Source organism: Mizuhopecten yessoensis, unplaced genomic scaffold (assembly GCF_002113885.1).
Source record: "Mizuhopecten yessoensis strain PY_sf001 unplaced genomic scaffold, ASM211388v2 scaffold11117, whole genome shotgun sequence".
Lineage (NCBI taxonomy): Eukaryota > Metazoa > Mollusca > Bivalvia > Pectinida > Pectinidae > Mizuhopecten > Mizuhopecten yessoensis.
The window spans coordinates 304564-327691 of NW_018408888.1; the positions used below are offsets into that span (position 1 = coordinate 304564).

At 35.4% G+C, this 23128-nt stretch overlaps 1 protein-coding gene across 1 annotated transcript in view; it reads right to left on the bottom strand.

Annotated features, from left to right (window-relative positions):
* LOC110466104 (intraflagellar transport protein 172 homolog) overlaps nucleotides 1-18459 on the bottom strand; it is a 30690-nt gene extending 12231 nt beyond the window's left edge. The window contains exons 1-34 of the mRNA XM_021522412.1: nucleotides 18326-18459; nucleotides 17861-18004; nucleotides 17636-17748; nucleotides 17258-17363; nucleotides 16702-16781; nucleotides 16303-16390; nucleotides 15706-15920; nucleotides 15150-15273; nucleotides 14682-14777; nucleotides 14037-14198; nucleotides 13700-13753; nucleotides 13068-13171; nucleotides 12202-12287; nucleotides 11744-11856; nucleotides 11363-11428; nucleotides 11012-11113; nucleotides 10379-10515; nucleotides 9625-9732; nucleotides 9241-9325; nucleotides 8680-8772; nucleotides 8388-8465; nucleotides 8056-8136; nucleotides 7754-7849; nucleotides 6639-6710; nucleotides 6095-6173; nucleotides 5496-5616; nucleotides 5039-5183; nucleotides 4715-4804; nucleotides 4497-4594; nucleotides 4036-4171; nucleotides 3792-3908; nucleotides 3298-3440; nucleotides 1283-1441; nucleotides 633-813 (exon numbers count right to left, since the gene is read on the bottom strand). Of these exons, the coding sequence (XP_021378087.1) occupies nucleotides 633-813; nucleotides 1283-1441; nucleotides 3298-3440; nucleotides 3792-3908; nucleotides 4036-4171; nucleotides 4497-4594; nucleotides 4715-4804; nucleotides 5039-5183; nucleotides 5496-5616; nucleotides 6095-6173; nucleotides 6639-6710; nucleotides 7754-7849; nucleotides 8056-8136; nucleotides 8388-8465; nucleotides 8680-8772; nucleotides 9241-9325; nucleotides 9625-9732; nucleotides 10379-10515; nucleotides 11012-11113; nucleotides 11363-11428; nucleotides 11744-11856; nucleotides 12202-12287; nucleotides 13068-13171; nucleotides 13700-13753; nucleotides 14037-14198; nucleotides 14682-14777; nucleotides 15150-15273; nucleotides 15706-15920; nucleotides 16303-16390; nucleotides 16702-16781; nucleotides 17258-17363; nucleotides 17636-17748; nucleotides 17861-18004; nucleotides 18326-18364 (3711 nt within the window). The 5' untranslated portion in view covers nucleotides 18365-18459. The remainder of the gene's footprint in view (nucleotides 1-632; nucleotides 814-1282; nucleotides 1442-3297; nucleotides 3441-3791; nucleotides 3909-4035; nucleotides 4172-4496; nucleotides 4595-4714; nucleotides 4805-5038; nucleotides 5184-5495; nucleotides 5617-6094; nucleotides 6174-6638; nucleotides 6711-7753; nucleotides 7850-8055; nucleotides 8137-8387; nucleotides 8466-8679; nucleotides 8773-9240; nucleotides 9326-9624; nucleotides 9733-10378; nucleotides 10516-11011; nucleotides 11114-11362; nucleotides 11429-11743; nucleotides 11857-12201; nucleotides 12288-13067; nucleotides 13172-13699; nucleotides 13754-14036; nucleotides 14199-14681; nucleotides 14778-15149; nucleotides 15274-15705; nucleotides 15921-16302; nucleotides 16391-16701; nucleotides 16782-17257; nucleotides 17364-17635; nucleotides 17749-17860; nucleotides 18005-18325) is intronic.
* Nucleotides 18460-23128: the final 4669 nt, after the last annotated feature.

The window sequence follows — 23128 nt, forward strand, 5'->3', positions numbered from 1 at the left end:
GTGTTGTGTTGTCTATTATAATATTATAAACATGTTTTACTGTAAGGTCTGTTCCAGGTATGGATATATAAGGGAACAGGGAGGTATTTGTAAATATTAATAAATGGATAAGGCGGGATCTAACAGTGACTACATGTCTACAGTGGGTCAAAGGAGAAATTAAAAGTGGGTGAAGGAGGTCAAAATAGAATGTCCCTCCCCGAAAGTATATTTATTTCTGAAATAGTCCTAATAGTTACTCCAGCATTTACATAATGTATTTTTCTTATTGCTTAATCAAAACTCTCTAATTTAGAATACCAGCACAGGTCAGGTTTCATCACAAAACCCTGTCATCAGTGCTACCCACAAAACATGTTATAATGTTCTATAGTTTCACATTGGAACTTCTTATAAAGGAATCATTTTTGGGGATCAATCTTGAAAAACATGCAAATATTAATGCTCGCCTTTAAAGTCTTTGTCAAGGTTCACCAGAAAATAAGCGTAGACCACTAAGTCTGTCACTATTTCATAAATTAACAACTTTGATCCGCCCTGTCAAAACATTTGGAACATGATAAACAAAACAGTCCAAATTTCACTAGCTATGTAGCCTATACCTGTTACTTAACCTGTAGTCTATGTTTTACCTTGTAGTACTTGACTGCGAGCTCCGGTCTCTGTGCGCGTAGTAAGTAGGACTCGGCCCTTGTGAAATCTTTTTCCTCAAATGCAAACCTTGCCTGTCCCACCAGGACATCGGCTACAGAGTCAGAGTCATGTGACTCGGCCACACGCTGGGCGGAGTCCCAGTCCTGATTGTGTACATACCTAACACCAAACAAGTGGATTGTGAATTATTTACAGTTTACCACGAAATAAAAGAAAACATTATTACTGGTGAGGTAAAGTTTACAACAATGGAATTTTGTTGAAATCCAAACTCCAATATTAAGAAAACTTAACTCTCCACACATTTTTTTCATATAATAATGTGTACGTGTAAAGGAAGAAAAACTTTCTAAAATCATTTAGGGAATTTCTTGAAAACTAAAACAGTTTCTGCTAGATATAAAAATTAAACAATGAAATTTTATGTGGCAAGGGCTTTGGGTTTGATTTGGAGGCACTATTTTTGGCATTGCTGACATGGTTATAAACATTTGCAATTACATCACAATATTAAACTCATTTCAGTTTCCTGTAATAATTATTGAAAAATATATCACAGAATCAAGTAAAAAAAAAATCTGTTCTAAAATTAGACAACAACACTTAGAAAGACATGGACTTGACTTACATAAGAACAGCCTCTTTTGGTTTCTGGGCTTGAATGAACTCGCGTTCAGCATCTGCAAATCGCCCTTCGTCTTCTAAATACATTGCATGTTTTAGATGAATATCTGGCAGCTTGTTCTTGTTGGCTAAACGTGCCAGCTCAAAAGCAAAATCAAATGCACTGAAAGAAACATTAGTCGTTTTAAAGTTTAATACATGCACACGTAGATTTTCCCAGTACACTGTATAAGACAATGTACACGTAGATTTTCCCAGTACACTGTATAAGACAATGTACACGTAGATTTTCCCAGTACACTGTATAAGACAATGTACACGTAGATTTTCCCAGTACACTGTATAAGACAATGTACACGTAGATTTTCCCAGTACACTGTATAAGACAATGTACACGTAGATTTTCCCAGTACACTGTATAAGACAATGTACACGTAGATTTTCCCAGTACACTGTATAAGACAATGTACACGTAGATTTTCCCAGTACACTGTATAAGACAATGTACACGTAGATTTTCCCAGTACACTGTATAAGACAATGTACACGTAGATTTTCCCAGTACACTGTATAAGACAATGTACACGTAGATTTTCCCAGTACACTGTATAAGACAATGTACACGTAGATTTTCCCAGTACACTGTATAAGACAATGTACACGTAGATTTTCCCAGTACACTGTATAAGACAATGTACACGTAGATTTTCCCAGTACACTGTATAAGACAATGTACACGTAGATTTTCCCAGTACACTGTATAAGACAATGTACACGTAGATTTTCCCAGTACACTGTATAAGACAATGTACACGTAGATTTTCCCAGTACACTGTATAAGACAATGTACACGTAGATTTTCCCAGTACACTGTATAAGACAATGTACACGTAGATTTTCCCAGTACACTGTATAAGACAATGTACACGTAGATTTTCCCAGTACACTGTATAAGACAATGTACACGTAGATTTTCCCAGTACACTGTATAAGACAATGTACACGTAGATTTTCCCAGTACACTGTATAAGACAATGTACACGTAGATTTTCCCAGTACACTGTATAAGACAATGTACACGTAGATTTTCCCAGTACACTGTATAAGACAATGTACACGTAGATTTTCCCAGTACACTGTATAAGACAATGTACACGTAGATTTTCCCAGTACACTGTATAAGACAATGTACACGTAGATTTTCCCAGTACACTGTATAAGACAATGTACACGTAGATTTTCCCAGTACACTGTATAAGACAATGTACACGTAGATTTTCCCAGTACACTGTATAAGACAATGTACACGTAGATTTTCCCAGTACACTGTATAAGACAATGTACACGTAGATTTTCCCAGTACACTGTATAAGACAATGTACACGTAGATTTTCCCAGTACACTGTATAAGACAATGTACACGTAGATTTTCCCAGTACACTGTATAAGACAATGTACACGTAGATTTTCCCAGTACACTGTATAAGACAATGTACACGTAGATTTTCCCAGTACACTGTATAAGACAATGTACACGTAGATTTTCCCAGTACACTGTATAAGACAATGTACACGTAGATTTTCCCAGTACACTGTATAAGACAATGTACACGTAGATTTTCCCAGTACACTGTATAAGACAATGTACACGTAGATTTTCCCAGTACACTGTATAAGACAATGTACACGTAGATTTTCCCAGTACACTGTATAAGACAATGTACACGTAGATTTTCCCAGTACACTGTATAAGTCAATGTACACGTAGATTTTCCCAGTACACTGTATAAGTCAATGTACACGTAGATTTTCCCAGTACACTGTATAAGTCAATGAATTAATATGATACAGTTTCTTCACTCCATTGTTTTAATAACATTTTTGAAAACATTCCAATAGATGAATACAAATATTACACCATACAAATTTTTAATATTTACTTGTTATTTATCAGAGGATAAATTGAACTTCTACAGAATATTTTTCAGAGGAGCAGTATAATTAAATGTGATAACATACCAATTTTCTGCAGCATAGTCAATAGCTGCCTCCAGTAGACCAAACTTGTTGAGGAGCTTGACAGCGGAGTCTCCACCTAGACTTCTCGCCCACAGATAGGCAACTTGTTTGGCAGCAGTTGCGCCGCCAGCATTCTTTGCCACCTATATAAAGACAAGCACATTTACACATTCAGCTGCTCTAAATAATACTTCATCGGTCATTTATGTTAGTCGGCTAGGTTTTGTAAAATTGCATCAGATTTGCTCTACTGTGAATTGATTTTTTTTTTTTTAAATTGTAATTAAGTCAAAATACCTAGTAGGTTACATATTTGAACATTGTAAAGAAACTTGCGGGAAGAATCAATCAAAACCTACAGATCTACCTTCACATCTTACTTGTTCAGCATGTGGTGCCATCACAAATTTATTAACGATTCCTCTAAATTTTACATTTTACTGCTACTCAGCTCGTTTTATATGTAGATGTACAACTAAATGTAAATGACATACCCTGTGAGCCTCGTCCCACATATCCTGATCTCGGTACATGTTAACAGCGGCCTTCCACGTGTCAGCCTCCAGATAGTGATGCTCTGCCTGTCGCAGATTATTCTCTGCCTCCAGTTCCTGCAAAATCACAGCTAGTGTTACCAACTCATCAACAGAAAGATTCCGTTTGATATGGTTATGTACTATAGACTGCTATTGATTATTGAGGTTTTATGACTTGGAATATAAAGACTGGTGGTCTGACCTTGGCGAGGTGGAGGTGTGTGTCCTGGACCAGATCTGGATGATGAGTCTTCACCAACTTAATCATATCACCATACATCTTGTTCTTCTTGTACATCGTGATGGCCATATCAGGCTCTTGGACAGCTACATACAATCTGGATATTTAAATTGTAAATATAGCATGCAGTATTGTTTTTGCGGTGGGGTTATTTTCATGGCTCAAATAACAAAACAGTTTTACTGTACATGTGTGTGTATCTTATTTTGTAACCATATCACCTGTGTTTTACAAATATGGAAATCTAGCAAGTACACAAATATGTGATCTCTCCATCAGAAAGTTAAAAATATATGAAATCTTTACAAATAACAAAATTGGTGAAACTAAAATTTCATCTATATCATAATAGCGATTAACTAATATTCTCCTGTCTGAATCATTGATCCAGATATTGAATGAACTAGAAAAATGGGACTCACTTCTCTGCCTCTTTGAACTTGCCCTGGTCCTCGAGCTGTCGTGCCTGCGAGATGTACAATGTGGCCACGTCATCCGCCTTCATATAACCTGATGCCAGCTAAAACACAGAGGTAATAATTGTGTTTAATATACAGTTAAGAATTTCAAATTTTAAATTAAACAATCTCTTGCTGGAAATCTCATTTTTTGTCCATCTATACCAGTTTTATTGACCTACTTTATGAGCCATTTCCCATCTGCCAGCATTGTTGTACATGTCAACTGCCTCTCTAGTACAGCCAGACTCCACATAGTATCGCTCAGCCGTCTGAAATGACAAGTCATCAACATGTTAAGATTTATAGTTAGAAATGTGTACTTTACATAAATGGTAGAAGTGGAACATTTTTATCTAAAAAAAAGTAACCACAGCTACTGCATCTTATAAAATCAACATTTAATGATTGAATTGCTGGATCTGTGTTAAATTTTTCTTAAAACATTATTGAGAACACTTTGCATAATGTAAAATCTCTAGCTTTCTGTTATCCCTATTTCTCACCTCAAGCTCGCCGACTGAGGCATAGTGGTCAGCTATTTTCTTGTAGTACTTGGCAGACATGGAGGGGTCCTGGAGCTCCAGAATCTGTACAGCCTTGGCCCATTGTCTCGAGTTAATAGCTGCTTCCACAGCCTTCTTTGTTGCCCTGAAATTAATGAATGGTTACGATGATAAAAAGACATTGATCAATTCTACATGGATAAGAGAATAACCTCAGTATTGGATTTTTGAAAATATTTAAACCTCTCATTTGTGACCCTTACATCTCTTTGTGACCCTGGCCTGTCATTTGTTCTCATTTGTGACCCTGACCTCTTATCTCAGCTCAACAAAGTCTACATCAGGCAGTTTTCAAGAATATGTAAATTATTTTACAAGGTAAGTGTAGCTAAAGACAAAATATAGGAATGCTGCCTGAAGAAACTAACCCAAATTCAATAACTCTTATCATACTAACCCAGCCTCTATAAAGTGGCTGATGGCATTATCTAATTGTTTCTGCTGGACCAGATAGTCTCCCCAATCCTCCTCCAGCTTCACCACTTCGCTCGGGTATGAACTCCGAGCCAGTTTTACAGCTGCGAAAAGCAAAAAACATTAAAAAGTACATACAAGTGAGGATCAAAGAGTAGCCCTATTTCATGTTGACTGGCCATGAATATAACCTGAATTGAACTTAGAACTTTTTAGTTTGATATCCCATTTACACACATAACTAAAACATATCAGTAGATATCAATAGTTTACTTACAACTACAGATGTAACAAAGCTAAACGTCATGAAATTTTAACACAGGAGTCACTGCTGGTGTCTATATAATCCCATTTACATCAGCAATGCATATCCTCCAGATAAATACACAAGTTAAAACTGTTTATAATCAAAACATCTGACAACTGAATCTTTTTTAACTGGAGACTTCAGGTTGTTCTATAATATGTTTAGGGTTACAAGGAACAAATCAAATCATTCTTTCAAGTGTAAAAGTTAATTTTTCATATTGTGTATTTTTTGCACTTGTCAGACACATCAGTTTATCATTAACAACTGTTTACCTCTGTGATAAGCTCTTCCCTTTTTGAAGCAGTCCATAGCTCTCTGTTGGTCGTGTATCTTTTCATACATGTCTCCAGCCTAACAATGTACCAAACAAAGTGTAAAGAAACCTCGTAACCATTTATATAGATCTGTTAACTTACACACATCCCTGTTTTCAGCAAGTGTGTGTCTTATTATCTTTTTACAGAATTGTTGTAGGAGGTATAATAATATCAGCACTTTAATTGATCTATCAATAAAGAGATGTTTAGTGTACAGTAGTATACATGTACACGGTATAGCTCTCCCCAAAGACAGAACTGTTCAGTTTTAACTTCTCCATATACATACATCTTCATAAGGATCACAATATCTCAATCATACATCTTCATAAGGATCACAATATCTCATACATACATCTTCATAAGGATCACAATATCTCAATCAAATACTAATATGTGAATGAAGGTCTTCTAAGTTGGAGATATACAAATTAGTAGCTTTCACAAATAGTCTTTTATTCATTAATTAATCATTTAAATAGTAAAATGAAGTACATACCCTTTCAAATAATTCTCCCTTGATTAACTCTGATGCAATTCTGCTGATGAGATCTGCATTTGACATCAGCTCCTGTATCAAAATAGAAAATATTTTACTGACATCAAAATACGATATATTTACAACTTTTCCAAGGCTGAACCATTTGTTGAAGAACCATATACTTAGCAATGTTTGGACAGAGACATGAGGACAACATCCAAATAAATTGGTTTGGCATTTAAGTAAAAAATATACATACAACAGGGATCAACCCTAGTGTTGGTCCAATAATCTCAGGCTATGAAAATGTTGGAAGGCCCACCTTTTTAACCCAAATACCACCAATCCAATGTCTCAATCTCTATCTAGCCACTGTTTGTGAGGACAGTTTCTCTTTTCCAATAGAGAAATGTCCCAAAATAATCCAGCCATTTCAAATTACACCCACTCTAGTTTTCAATGAAGCTGGCTGAATCAATAATGATCTACTTCATCACAAATATGTATAAACTTTAACCTTCAAAATTTTGGGAAAACAGTTAATTGTGCAATGATAATAAAACTAATATGTGTGCAACGCTACAAAATACAAATTACACTACCAGCTGACCATGAAAATTTGTAAATGAAACAGTTTGGAAATATACAACCACAAAACAAAGTGTCTGTGTTATATAGTTAAGTAAACTATACAGAAGACATAGCTGGTTTGGTTTTGGTTTCATTTACTTTAACGTCCTATTAACAGCTAGGACGTGTCTCCATGTGTTTTGTGTATACGTGCATGTTTGTGCCGGAGGGGTTGCTGTTTATGTTGTAGGTCAATAATACAATATTCAGGTTAGTTCCCTATTGATATTCACCTCAGTAGAAGATAATGACTGTTTGGTATCTCCCAATGGTCAATATTACAACTTGTTAACATATATCAAAATAGTCACCTAAGCTACCTGATGACAATACTGTATACCGGGAAATCTTTGTTGCAGTTTAATTTTATTTCTTTGCCCTTTGGAATAAGGGCATATTTATAGTACACAACATACAATACATTGTAATTACATGTGAAGGGTGACATTTACACTGGGCCAATATGTATTCTACTAGTGAAGGGTGAATGGTTTGCTACTTACATCGCGACTTGTGGCGAGTCGGGCAGCTCTGGCTGGTAGTCCCGCCTTCATGTACATGTTAATGGCAGCCATGTAGTCCTCCTCTTGTTCTTTAACCTGTAACAATTACACAGCTTATGTCTGGTACCATACCTCGGATCACAGCGCCAGATCACACAAGGAAATACAATTATATGTACATTATATTAACATTGTGTAAAAATGAATTTAAAAAGTCAAGGGAATTGTTTATAACGTATCTCTGCTGGCCAGAGCTTTCCCTAAGGTGTTTTTATTATAATAGGGAGCTGTAATATAAATACCTCGCCTGCTTTCTCCTCTTGTCCAGTCTCCATCAGCCAGCCATAATAGCTCCTTTTCAGGTTATCCAGCTCTGGGTGGTTCTGTCAAATTATAACAATGAGTTACTGTGAGTAACATGTAAAGTTTCACTTAACGTTGACTGAGAATTTTATCCTAAACTCTTTATCTAGTCTGTGGAGTTTCTTTTAACTTTGGACATGCAGATACAAATTTGACATTTTCCTTTTATCCCAAATTAACTTCCCCAGTTTTATTTTAGGTCAAAACATGATATCCTAATGTTATTGCTTGTGTATGTGACATAAAAATGTACTATATAAGTGGGGCTTACCTTGGCCTCTGCCACCTCTATAGCCTCGTCCCACATATGCATTTCCTGATACATCTCCATGGCCTCGTCAACATGGTTCTGTTATATAGAGCAAAGAAACGATAATTTTCTATCCTTACAATCATAACAACAAAATGCACTTCTCTTTTTCATCATAAACATCTGCAATTTACTTGAACTTCAGCACAAAGATGTCTAGTTCTTTTCGAAATTATATCACCATGATTTTGTTCAAACTTGTTCAACGAAATTAGTAATAAGAATTCACATTCAGTGACTGTAGGGTACATACCTGTTCCAAGTAGATACCTTCTGCTTCTTTGTACCTCTTCTCCATGATGGAGAACCTTGCCCGAACTCTGTAGTTACTGAATCCATCCCCACCCTACAACCAAACATAGTCTTACTGTACACTGACCGAGACAGTCCAAACAGCAGGTTGAATTCACTGATTTTTATCAGAAGTGAAAATTATGAAATATTTTCATTCCATAAGTTGAAATAAAACTGACATTTGTAAAAACACAATTGTAATTATTACATTTCTAACTGCCACACAAACAGTAGAAATGGGAAATTAAAATCACCGATGCTATGTCAAACAAACCAGCATATGACTGCCTTCCAGTTGACTATGACGTCGCAATAAATATTGTTTATAAACCAAGCACTGCTCTGCGACTGGTTAAAGTTACAGAGAAACATAACAAAATTGTTCTATTTCACACAAATAGAACATATACTTTATTTTCACCAACAAATCTGATACACCATTGGTATAATGCAGAGGTTGTATGCTTCATTTGACAAATTGCAACCCTAAGCAATTTCTGCAGTGTTCCCTATCACTTACAGTGGACTGTGCGATCTCCTCTGCTATCCTAAATGTTTCCTTCATGTACCGAGCTTTGGCTATATCTCCCAGAGCAGAGTAACATCTGAAAAGTACAATAGATTACTAATAGTAGCAAAAAAGTATCAAGATAATTAGTTTATATAATATTAAAAGAACAGACAATGGTTACTTCTCGAGTGGAGATGAAAGGGGGGGGGGGCAAAAACAAACACTTCTTTACTTCACCCATCCACCCCAATACACATTTATTTCCAGAGTAACCCTTATTGTAATTTCCTTAAACTTCAAACCTTTAACAACAAATCCAAGGAAAATATCAGCGATGTATATGGTGCACATGAGTGGCATTGAGGATGATATAATGTAAGAATTAACTCCTACCTCTCTGCTATGTGTAGTCGACGATCTTCCATAGAAAGTTTGCTCAGTGTTTTCCACATGGCCTCAGTCTCTGCAGACATCTCAAGGGTTTCTAGGAAAGACACAGCCCTGATGGGAAAAATTGCAGACAAATTATTAATATCACAAAATAATTTTCAATTTTTAAATTGAACAAACTACATTTCAGCAGGATCAAACGAGTATCACGTTTTAAAACAAAGGCCCTGAAGTAGAAGATAAGTTGATTTCAGAATCACAGAACATGGTTGCCATCATAAATTTCTTACTGGCCCAAACAATTACAATGGCAACACTTTGTCGGAGCAGTAACGGTAGCATTCTTAGCACTCTTGGTTAAAATTGAAAATATCAAGTTAGATTCAAATCCTCTCACTTTTCCTGCATGAAGAGTTTTTCTAAATGATTAAACCCACCTCCCATATTGGGCCTCGACCCTCTGCCTTTAAAGACCTCATTTTCATTAATACAACATTCAATTCCAATGGCTGAGAGCTGCTTCATACAAATATAGTCAAAATCTCTTTCTTCTGTTCTCTACCTATAAAAGAGCTGAGGATGGACATTGTGCGATGGTATAAACTCACTTTGCCATTTGCAGACATGCATCACGATATGAAGTCAATATGAATGTCAAATAATAATAATTAATATATGTGATATGCATGAAATATTTACATGTCCATTGCTGTACAGTAAAATATAATATCACTTGTACACTAATCCTTTATCTTACCTTTCAAAATCGCCATCGTCAATGGCTGTGCCGAACTCAATCAGCCCCTCGTCCAGTGTGTAGGAGATAGTGGTCACCCCCTCATTGACCACCACATCTGTCTTACCATCTGTCCTCTCCAGGTCCACAATGTCACCCTGAACGTCATAAAAACAACCATCATTTTTGCTTTTATCAATTTAACTACTACTACACTATCCTAAACAGAAAGTATCTATTTTTTATTGCTTTCATTTCACATATGATTCCAGAGCCAGGTTTTACTGGCTTTAGTTCAACACCATTGCCTGAAAGATTAATGTAACACACATGAAGGTGACTGCACCTTTAAAGTTTAGTAATCGATACAGCATGCCAACATTAGTTACATTGCATCCTACAGCTGTGTTGTCCTAGGACTCAATGGTGCTGCTCGGGGACGAAATGTTGGATATCCATATAGGTCTAAACTACTGTGGAATCAGATAAGTACTTAAAAACCCTTAATTTATGAACTTCAAAAATTCAGAGTGCTAAAAACTATGAGTTCTGAGCTTATTTTTTAATTTGATCCCTACAAAAAGAGGTTTTTTTAAAAAGGTCAGTGAGCTTCACCCTAATGGTGGACTTTTCACTAGTTAGATAATTACATACCTTGAGTGGGAACATGGTGACACGTTCTGGTGCGTCAATGTTGTACCAGACACATAAGTTAGTGCGGTTTTGTCCCACAACTACGTCACTGCCTGGCACCCACTGTTAAGGGGAGACAATTCCAAACATCAACATGAGACAACAGATAGTTATCAAGGGAAGACAGAATGTGTTTTAAAATTTAAAAAAATTGAAGATTGCCCGATATATCTTTGAAATGAAAACTTGTTAAAAATGTACAAGGCTTCACATTGAAACTTTAACAGTTTGGAAAGCAATGTACCAATGAAAACATGAGATCTACAATTCTTTTATAACATTAACATGTATCATCGTCAGTCATGTACCTACCTGTACGTATGAACAGTAGTTGAGGATGGTAGTCCTTTGTTTCGTCTCAATGTCATATAAGTTGAGCTGAAAACAGTAAAGCATATAATATTTCAATCCAGATAATGTAATAAAAACAAATGTGCAAAAAAAAAATCAAATCCTGATATAAATATGTTTCCTAGAAAACAGCTACACTGTTTTTTTGGCAAATAAACATTAATTATTTGTCTTGATGAATAGTTATGGATCTGGGGGTGTAATGCAACACATTGCCTGGTCATGACAAACACATCTAAGAAATGTTTAAAAACAAAAGTGGAGCAATGAAAAGCTTTAATCAAAATGTTAACAGATATATATGGATGAATAAAATGACAGCTTTATTATAACAATGCTTACCCTCATTCGCTTGTCCCTGAACAGCATCTTACGTCCAGTCTCGTTCAGCTCCAACCAATCGACTTTGGACTCATGGTTAACTTGGCCCAAGGTCAAACCAGATATCAAGTCGACTGGAATGTCAAAAATTATATCATGTTGAATAAATATACATCATTTAGTGGTCAGTGCATTTAATCTACCACTATCTCAGTATGTCATTCTTTCTTCCAGCAATTTATGTATACTGAAAATCTAAAGGCAATTAAGGTAAAAGATACAGAGGTAAACCGAGGTGAAATAAATCATGACTTTAATGATCTTCTTCCTTCATTAGCAGAAAAGTGAAGTTCAGTTGTATTGAAGAGGAAGAAAGTAAAGAAAAATACACTTAAACAAACCAATACTTACCGATGGCCACTGTCTTGAGATCCAGGAGTTAAGCAAACATACATACACTTAAACAAACAAATGCTTACCGATGGCCACTGTCTTGAGATCCAGGAGGTAGGCAATCTTTTTGTTTTCCTCCACTCCTCTTTGTTTCCTCTCATTTAACCTCACACTATGAAACAAATGCATTAATGACAATTATCACATAAATGTCCGTGATATGGGATGTTTGCATGTGTAATACTGCTAACCATGCATTGGCCATATTTCAGACCAACCCATACCTATCTGCCACACTCCATATCTGCATGGCACGCTCCATATCCGTTTAACTTCTTGTTCATTAATATTAAAAAAAACTCACCTCAAACTTGTATTGTACACAAAGCATATCCATCTGTACTTGCTATATTGTTCATTATATTTTATTTCAGGTAGAATATAATGATATTAAACACATGAAATACAAATTTGTTGTGTGCTTTTTGTGTTATTATTAATAATTTTGATGGTAAGGAGCAGTTTATGATAAAAAGGTTACCATATGACCATTTAAATATCCAACTTCACATCAGCTCAAGACTCCAATATCAGATTGAGAGCAGATATAGGTCAAGAGATGATATGGAGCAGGATATGGAAATGGTCATAGGCTGATATGGAAGTCTCGGCTGATACAGAGTATGACATGGAAATGGTCATATTTTAACCTCTAAACATGTATTTTGAATGTGGATTGTGTGAATTATGCCAATTTGACTTTGGTACTTGATAATAACTGTGAGTAACAAAATCCCTCAGGATCAGTGATAACTGCCGAAATATGTTTGTGATGCAGCTTCTGCTTAATAATGTAATTTCAATCGACTACCTTCAATTTTTGTTATTTTTTATTTTGCGACTACTTTTATCTTTTATGTCTGCCAGAATGTAACTAATCTGTGCTACCTACCTGATGAGGTGAGGGTTCATGAACTCTGTCCTGACAGATCCCAGAACTTCATTGGCGCCATACTCAATCAGAGACAGCTCACCAGCATTGAAAATCATGCAAACCTATAAATTCATATTTTTTATTGCATGATATGGGTGTACTAGACTGTGTGGTGCAAATTTAACAAATCTGTTTAAAATCAATTTTCACATTTTCTTCTTAAAACTGATATTTACATTATGTTTATACATCTTTTCAAAATAGGTATTCTTGCATGTATTTGAATTATGGTCTCTTACATATAGACCTCTGAAATGCATCAAATTATAACAAAAGTTCATTTTTGACACATAAGGGTTTTGAATTGATAATAAATACTATTTGCATGACAAATTCAGTAATCGGAGTAATCTTTGAAATTTTCTTCCAAACTAATCTAGTCGAAATTCAAAATGTTTCCTCCAGCTATGTTTTGTAATTCAAAATATTACATCCAGTTTTAAAATAACATATCATGAATGACATTTTCATCCTTTTTTCAATCAGTTAATTCTATCTTAGAAACTGAAACTATTCTATTACATATTCAATATCAGTCATATTTTTTTATAATACTGTCTGAATAACAAAATAGCACCATTCTAACTTACACTTTCATTGTCAAAGTAGTATTTTTCATTTCCTCCTGTACCATGCCAAGGAATCTACAAAAGAAAAGCCCTCTTACACTAACAATTTTAAATGTTAGCATATTTAAACAGGCCTATGTACACCTCACAAAGAAAACAAACACTCACAAACAACAGTAATGTCTCAATTTGATTTGACTTTTTTTCAATCAACAACATTTTTTGGATATTTTATAAATAATTAATTTGCGTAATATCAACGAAATAAAATTTAAAATATGGTATCCAACTGCTCATATTTGAAGACATCAAGTTATTTGATTATTTCATTGATAAATGAATGAAATTCAGATTTTACCTCACTAAGTTTGTTTGATGTGAGGTCTCCCAGAAGAATGGTGTCAGATGTGTGTGCTATCAAGTAGCGATCTTTGCCCATGATTCTGACCTCATCAATTTCGTAGCCGTAGTGAGACTTGAGTACTACTCGGCTCTGATTGGACATGTTTTTCACGATCACCTGAGGAAAAATTACAGACAGCTCATTCAAATACATGTACCTTTAAAACAAAACATCTGTTTAACCTCTGTTCAAGCATACATAAATTTAATCATGGACAACCAATACTTTTACCAAGGTTTGCATCAATATACATATCGCACACATTTGACAACTATTTTGATACCCTGTTAGCGGTATGATACAGACTAACCCTGATACTGAGAGAGGTTCGTGAACACATGTCCTCCAACATTACGGTCTTGTTAGTAAAATACAATGAAGAGTTTGCCAGAGTTCAACATTTACCGGTATGCTTTTTACCCTGCATGATAATCATTATGACCAAGTTATTAGTAGATGTAAGCCTACCATGAATAGAATTGCCAATGTGAAGGTCAAAATTGACATTAGCAAGTTGTTTTCCTATTGGTGAAGGGCAATTATTTCACAGAGAAAAAGTTTCCTGGTAAATTGTAATGCAACTAACAGAAATAGTCTTACCTGACTCAGCCCAACATGGGTCATCTCAAACTTGTTTTTGTAAATCGTTCTCTTGAGACAGCAGTCGAAGATTTCAACACCTCCACATAAAGTTCCCTGTAATGACATATTTCTATCTCAATCAGGTTGTTTGTCACACTTTTAAGTGCAGGCTCTTTTTTAAAATTTTGTGCAGCTCATTATCACAAGAAGTAGTATAAGACTCCAGTATAACTCTCTTTGACATGCTTTAGAGTTGTTTGCTAAATATAAAAATTGGGAAAAGTTTTACAACTAGATTGTTTGATATCATTTTGACATTGTACGTGTGATGACCTCACACATTCAATATGTGACAACACCTAACTTTCAATGTGTTCTTCGACTTTCATTTGAACTTTCCATGTGTGGTGACATTTCACTTTCAATGTGTGACGACACTTAAACTTTCAATATTAACTCACACATGTGATGACCAAAAATACTAACACATGTGACTCGTGATCCGTCCTTCTTCCATGCCAGGGCTGTAACAGTGTACAGGTTTCTGATTTCCTTCAACTTCGGTTCATCCCACATCTGTCGCCGTGGACTCCAGTTTAAAGTTCTTAGTCTGCCAAAATCAATTGATCCATTTTTAAATTTTAAAAGATAGCCTCAAATTTCATATTAATATGATAATGAGGTCAAATTTGTCAAAGAGATATGAGATATTGGTGTGTCATGCTCACAAAAAAATAAACTAATATCATCTTTATCTAAAAACATACAAATTCTATTTCAACATATTCTAATTTGTGTATTTAAGGTTAAATAAACAGCTTTCCAAGTGTAGTTTCACTGTTTTTATTCTTGTTTTTACCTCAAAATTGAACTCAATTTTCCAGAATTCTCATAATTACAGAATATTTATTTCAATATATTTAGTGAATTAATACATCAAGTACACATATTCATTCAAAATTGAATACAAACATCTACTTATACTGAGAATACTGTATACAGATCTGTACATAATTTAACAATATAAAAAAAAAACACTCACTTGTCAAAACTTCCAATAACTACTGACTGGCCACTTGGACTACAGACAGCGGTTGTAAATTCATGTTCATCATTTTCACGACTGAAGTCAAAATGTTGGAAACTTCTACCATCTCTTCCATATGCAATAATTCTCTTGTCACATCCAGCTGCTACGATTGAATTCTGGGAGAATGCCAAGGCATAAGGCGGACAGGGATGTGTGCAGACCTTACCCTGAAAGTTAAATATCAAAATTGAATCCCTGTACAGTCGTCAGTGGTCTTTTGTTACCATAGATCATTTGTAATTTGTAAGATAACTAAGGTTAAGTTAATAAACAAAACTACATGTCATTATACCTTGCAGCATTTTATTCCTAGTTTTTTTTTAACTGCAAATTGATTTGCCTTTATTTCTAATCCACACATATACACATACTAATGACTCTGGACTATTCCAGATATCATATAAATATGAGGAAAGACCAGGAAGGCACATACATCTATAACTAATAATTATGAGATGATTATTTTTATGTGGGTGATCACAAAAAGTGTCCTCCTGCAGTCTGCTCCTTCATACTATGTACGCCAACACACAATTTAAATCAACAAACCTGGGAATCACCAGAACCCTCGTCGTCGAAGAAGTAGCGTACAATGGCACCGTCGGCATGGCCCGACAGAAAGCCTTTTCCTGATGGACTGATAGTAAGGAAGAACAGTGTTAATTGTATACAAATGCACATCCTAACATAACAAAATATTGCCATGTACTTGTACTGATAAAACTAACCAGAAAATCTACAAGCCAATAATAATTTGAGTAAAGTAGAGGTCACCAGAAAGGTCACATGAACTTTTTTTCATAATTAAAAACCATTTGCATAAATAATGGTATGGTATCAACTGAGTCTTTGACATCATATCTGAAATATTCACATTATAAAATTTGAAAAATATGAATGTTTGACTTTGAATAAATAGAAATATTTCAATGCAAAATTTCTTCATACTTCGGTGCCAAAGAGACGACATAGGAGTCTGTTCCGTAGATTGTTGAAGACTTGTTGGTTTTGATGTTTGCCGCCCTCACCTGATAGCATAATAAAATTTTGTAAATACATTTTCAAAGTGGAAACATGTATAGACACAGGAAACCACTTCAGATTTTCTAATTTCAAAACTTTTTTTGAAGCATCAAAATACCATTTCATACAGTGCATTTATGTTTGATCAAATATTTAATCTCAATTTTAAAGTCACAAAAAAAAACAGTTTTCTTTTTTCAACGTATATCTAAAATCATGTATCTTCAAAACTGAATTACCATATAAAAAAATATAAAATAGTTTTGAATTGCATATATGTATAACCATTGTGAAATAAGAGGCACGCAAATATTGAATTATGTTCCTCTTATTTCTATTCTCTTTAAGCCTAGTGACAATAAGACAGCCTGCGTAATCTACATACTTTTTTTTCATATATGAAATTACACAGAATTACACTTCAAATTCTGATGGGTTTGTATTCCTGATCAACCCCAAGTAATATATATTGTGTTCTTACCTTTCCATCAGCTAGTCCAAAGACTATTGGTTGCTCATTTGGCCAGATCATACAGGTGACTGCACTCTGTTGTACAAATTTGTTACAGATGGTTTTCTTATCTCCCCTAAGAATCATAATATAGAAACGAACTTTGTCATCATACATTTCAAAGATGTCTCAGACTTGTAACTCTCAGAGTTAATTAGTCAAATAAAACAAATTTATTCCCATAGTTGTCTTTATTCAACCATGTGAGGAATTTTTGTGTTGGACATGGGTGAGCACTAAAATTGAGCATAATTCATTGTTTACTCTGCTTTAAAGATGTTTCAGACCAACTTCTGAATTACAGTAACTACTTTCTGCTTTACTTGAGGAATTTTATATTAAACTTACCAATCCTCTCCAATTTTGTATACATATATGATATTATCTGTCTGACCCACAGCTATTTTGGATGAGTCTGATGAAAATGCCAGCCCCTTCACAGTGTAACTCTTCTTTCCATACTGAATTTGAAAGGAAACAAAAATAAATAAAAAAAATCATGAAATATAAACAACTATACAGTACAGATTTCTTTTTCTCATTCTTTTATTATAATGTCTTGCATTCACTTGCCTTGGAATCTGCTGGTCTTAGTGAGAATTTGTCTTTCTTCTCTCCCTGTTCATCAAACAGTATCACCACACGGTCTGAAGTACAGACGGCCATCTTCTGGTTACTAGCTGCCCATGTGATGGCACATATTTTTGCTGCTCCATCCTATAAATACAAAAAATAATTAAAGAATGGCGTTTATTAGATACAGAATGAAGATTTTTTTAAGGGGGGGGAGGGGACTCCTAATTAGAAAAAAAGGGTATGACATTTGAATTAATTAAGCAGGGCTGGATGTTTTAAACCTTCGAAACCCGCTTGACTCTACTACTTCAAATCTATCGGCGATGACAGTTTAAATTCTCTAATAAATTAAAACAGAAATCGACTGTCAAAATCATAATTTGCTCGACAACAAGTCATCGAAGAAAGTACAAGGTAGGGTTTATCTAAAAGATAACAAGTCTCCAGTCAAATGGCATTTACCTGCGGTTGCAGCAAAGCTTTCATGTGCTTAAGCTGCATACTGTCCCATATATATGTCGAGCAACGTCAGTTATAACTCGTATGCGATGTCTTTACTTAGCACCTGCCCTGCTCGGTTGTTTGTGGAATGCTAGGTAGCGCCTCGGTTTGAATATTTCAATAGTTTCGTATAATTGATCAAAAACACATCCCGGCTGGTATATTTTGTTATATCACAAAAAACGCCTTCTTAACCATAAAAATAATTCACGGGTTGACAAATAAAGTTTGGATATAAACATATCATAATGTTGAAACAAATACGAAACAATTGTGTGAACACTCAAATAAATACCCGGTCATTTTAGTTCTTCTTATAATAAAAACATTTGCTTGCGTGCACACACAAAAAATATATTTGCGTCGTGCAAGTCTTATATGACAAAAAAGGAAAAAATGCATGCATCGGTGGAAGCCAAATAACTATTTGCATACACAAATATGGAAGTTTGTCTTTTTCTAAAATGATATTATATATATTAGCCCGAGTTTCCTCTGGCCTCAACACCAGACTTAGACATTTTGACATATTATGTTAACCGTTAGATGTCTGGTGTGAGCCCGAGTTGCCTCTGGACCTAGCACCAGAGACATTTTGACATATTATGTTAACTGTAAGATCTCTGGTGTGAGCCCGAGTTGCCTCTGGCCCTAGCACCAGAGACATTTTGACATATTATGTTAACCGTTAGATGGCTGGTGTGAGCCCGAGTTGACTCTGGACCTAGCGCCAGAGACATTTTGACATATTATGTTAACCGATAGATGTCTGGTGTGAGCCCGAGTTGCCTCTGGACCTAGCACCAGAGACATTTTGACATATAGATGTCTTCTGTTAAGGGCTAATTAGATATATTTTCCACTACGGAATGCATCTCTAAGTCCGTGGCTCCACATTGAAATATCTTAACTACTTGCGGAGACATACATGTTTAAGGGGCCCAGATTTAACGTCACTGTACCCAGAGACGTAACATTACATATAATATATATACGTCTCTGCTGTACCCAAATCGGGACACTGTTTAGATAAATTTCAATGTCCTTTATACCATACTATCAGTTCCAAATATTTGTTCATTTTTTATATATAGATGCTATCCACTTTTCATTTCTATCACGAATTGATATTTCGGGGGCTTGGTTCAATAAAAAGAACGCGAAATACCATCAGAGTTATACAATTATGTAGGCACTTGAACCGGCATTACTGTACCCTGAAAGAGACACTTCCAGTATTTTGGCGAATATTGGGGCGATAAACGATCAATATCGGCAGAAAATATGCATAGTTGAAATATTGTAGAGTCAACGAGGGTTCTGATTAAATTTCTTCTCCAAACTGGCATTAGTTTTAATAAAATAGACTTGTGAAAATGATATCCAAAAAGATATAACACGTACATCAGGAAAGTCTTGTTTTAGGCCTAGTAATAATTCTTACCTTTAAATTGTCCATGTGACGATAATCACCAACCAATAAAGCTTAATACAGTTTAATTGTCATGAAAAGTATCATCAAATGAAAACTGTAGACATAAAAAGTACTTCTTTACATTGAATGACAGTTTCTTGGGCCGCTTTCCCACAAGTGTCCCGATTTGGGTACAGTGACGGTAGATAATCTATAATCTTAGTCCGTGGTAGGGGAGACTATAGGGCCCGTATTCATGAAACCGTCATCATGGTTAAGCATGGGCATTGTGCTCAAACATAATTTCGGGTTATAAATTATAATTAATTAAATCTTATTTGTCAATGGTTTGGAACAAAATTGAAAAGACTTGTGTTAGATTCCAAAAACTGTTTTCAATGTTAACACTTGACTTTATGACCGTTTGACATGATTTATAAGTGAGTAACGAGAATTGGTTTGAAAATGCTTAATTGAGATCTAGACTGGCTCCCGTCTCTAGAATATTGAATTATATATATTTTTTAAATAAACTCTAATAATTAATTTTGATCACTTGAATGTCTAATTCTATAGTTCTCAAACTTCTAGGGGGTATAAGCTAGTAGTAAAATGCAGCAGGGAATTTCTTCATAAAAACTTGGGGGCTGGTAGCCAGTCGACATGAGAACGACAGCGCCCGTATTCATGAAACCGTTCTCAAGCCAACTTTCTTGTAACTCGTAGTATGGTCAAAAAGTAAAAGCAGAGGAGACCAAGGCACGTTCGGTCCATTTATAAGTCTTACATAATGACATTTGTTGAAATTTAAAAAAAAAAGCCATGCCTGTCTTGAAATAAGAACAAATGGGCTAATATGGTCATATTTGAAGATTTCTTTTCTGCCGGATTTTTTTTTATTCGGACTGGCTAGTCTGGGGTTATAATTATGACGTCGGATTTTACCACCAACAAATTCTTCAATAAATTCTCTTTTACAAAGCAAGATAATATTGGGCTTTAATGTATACCATCATGTGAATCTGTCTGTGTTACACGGATGACATGATAAGTAACAATTCGGATCACAGAAATTTCGCAAAACTACAAAGAAGTGAGGTCAGGGTTTTATTTCCCCCACCCCACCCCCAACTTTTTAAGTTGAAAGTGAGATCAACTTTCGGTAGAAATGCCACCACAATGATAATAGAGTAATGTCAGATGTTCAATGGATTTATGTCAACTTTCGGTAAAATAGCCACCCCATCAATTGGTGATCATCAGGATGGCATTTTCACTGAAATTTGACATCAACCCTTTAAACGTGTACAATTACTCTTCACACCTTAGTTTAGGGCCAACTATAGCTGTAACCAATTCTCAGGTCCCTGTTATCTGCGGCATATAATATATAGCACTGACCATACCTTAATTTTCTTACTCTTTCTTCGTTAACTTACAGACTACTGATGCTGCTTTACCAATTCATCCTAATGTCCACGTCTCCGTTGCTATTTGCTACACTTCAAAGATGACAAAATGTCGGGGTTTCTCGGTTTAATTTCTTTTCTCCATAGAGAAATTATTGCTAATGCTGTAGCCGATATGTCTCTGGATGGTGAATCAACACCCAAATGGAACGGTACGTATGACATACCAAGGAAATGCCAGGATGTCTGAGGCAGCAGTTTTTAAACAACTGGCAGAGTGCAAGAATTGGGTCACTGTGACCGATGACTTGACCTTTGACTTTAACTTTTGGAAAAAAATTGTCCGAGGCATATCTTCTTTACTTTTTCACATGGAGTAACTAGATTTGGTGTACAAGGACATCTTGGGATATCAGAGTGCAGAGTGCAATAAGAAGGTCACTATGACCTCACTGTGACCTATGCTTTGACATTTGACCTTAGCTTTTGAAAAAGAGTTTGTCCGGGGCATTTCTTCTTTAATATTTCACCTGGAGCAGAGATGTATTATACGTCTCTGCCTGGAGTAACTAGATTTGGTGTACAAGGACATCTTGGAATGGCGGAGTGCAGAGTACAAGAATTAGGTCAGTGTGACCTATGACTTCACCTTTGACCTACACTTTTGAAAATGTTTCTTCTATACAACTTACTTCACATGGAGTAAACAAAATTTGGTGTACAATGATATGTTGGGATGGCGGAGAGCAGGGTGCAATAATTAGGTCACTGTGACCTATTACTTGACACATACTTTTAAAAAGTTTCACTGTGACCTATAACTTGACCTTTACTTTTGAAATGTTTGTCCGGGGCATATCTTCTCTAAAATTTCATCTGGAGTAACTAGATTTGGTGTACAAAGACATCTTGGAATGGCAGAGTGCAAGAATTGGGTCACTGTGACCGATGACTTGACCTTTGACTTTAACTTTTGAAAAAGAATTGTCCGAGGCATATCTTCTTTACTATTTCACATGGAGTAACTAGATTTGGTGTACAAGGACATCTTGGGATATCAGAGTGCAGAGTGCAATAAGAAGGTCACTATGACCTCACTGTGACCTACGCTTTGACATTTGACCTTAACTTTTGAAAAAAAGTTTGTCCGGGGCATTGCTTCTTTAATATTTCACCTGGAGTAACTAGATTTGGTGTACAAGGACATCTTGGAATGGTGGAGTGCAGAGTGCGAAAATTAGGTCACTGTGACCTATGACTTCACCTTTGACCTTCACTTTTGAAAATGTTTCTTCTATACGATTTACTTCACCCGGAGTAACAAAATTTGGTGTACAAGGATATGTTGGGATGGCGGAGAGCAGGGTGCAAGAATTATGTCACTGTGACCTACTACTTGACCTTTACTTTTGAAAAGTTTGTCAGGGGCATATCTTCTATACTATTTCACATGGAGTATCCAGATTTGGTTTATAAAGACATTTAGGGATGGCAGATTGCAAGAGTTGGTCACAACGACCTCACTGTGACCTATGCTTCCTGACATAAGTGTACTCTTTGTTAAATATATAAATCATTACAAGTGGTGGACTATGAATTGCAATGCAATACTTTGCCTTGTTCATAAGAAGGTTTTTAAAAACACTTCACCCCAGCATGCTTCTGGCCAAATATCATAAATCTGGGTCTCTTGGTTATTTGGAAGTGCTTTGAAAGTTTTTTAAGACAAATGACCGCTGTGACCTTGAATATGCAGACTTAATGTCAGTCATTTTTGGCCAGATGAGCTAATAATATACACATTATATCCATACAAAAATGTCTCAAAAAAACAGAAAACCTACAAACAGTTTAGATTATTTATTCACAATTCATTAGAGATTGAAATAAATATTTGATACCAAAGGATGACATAAGAGGGTCAATAACAAATTACCTAAA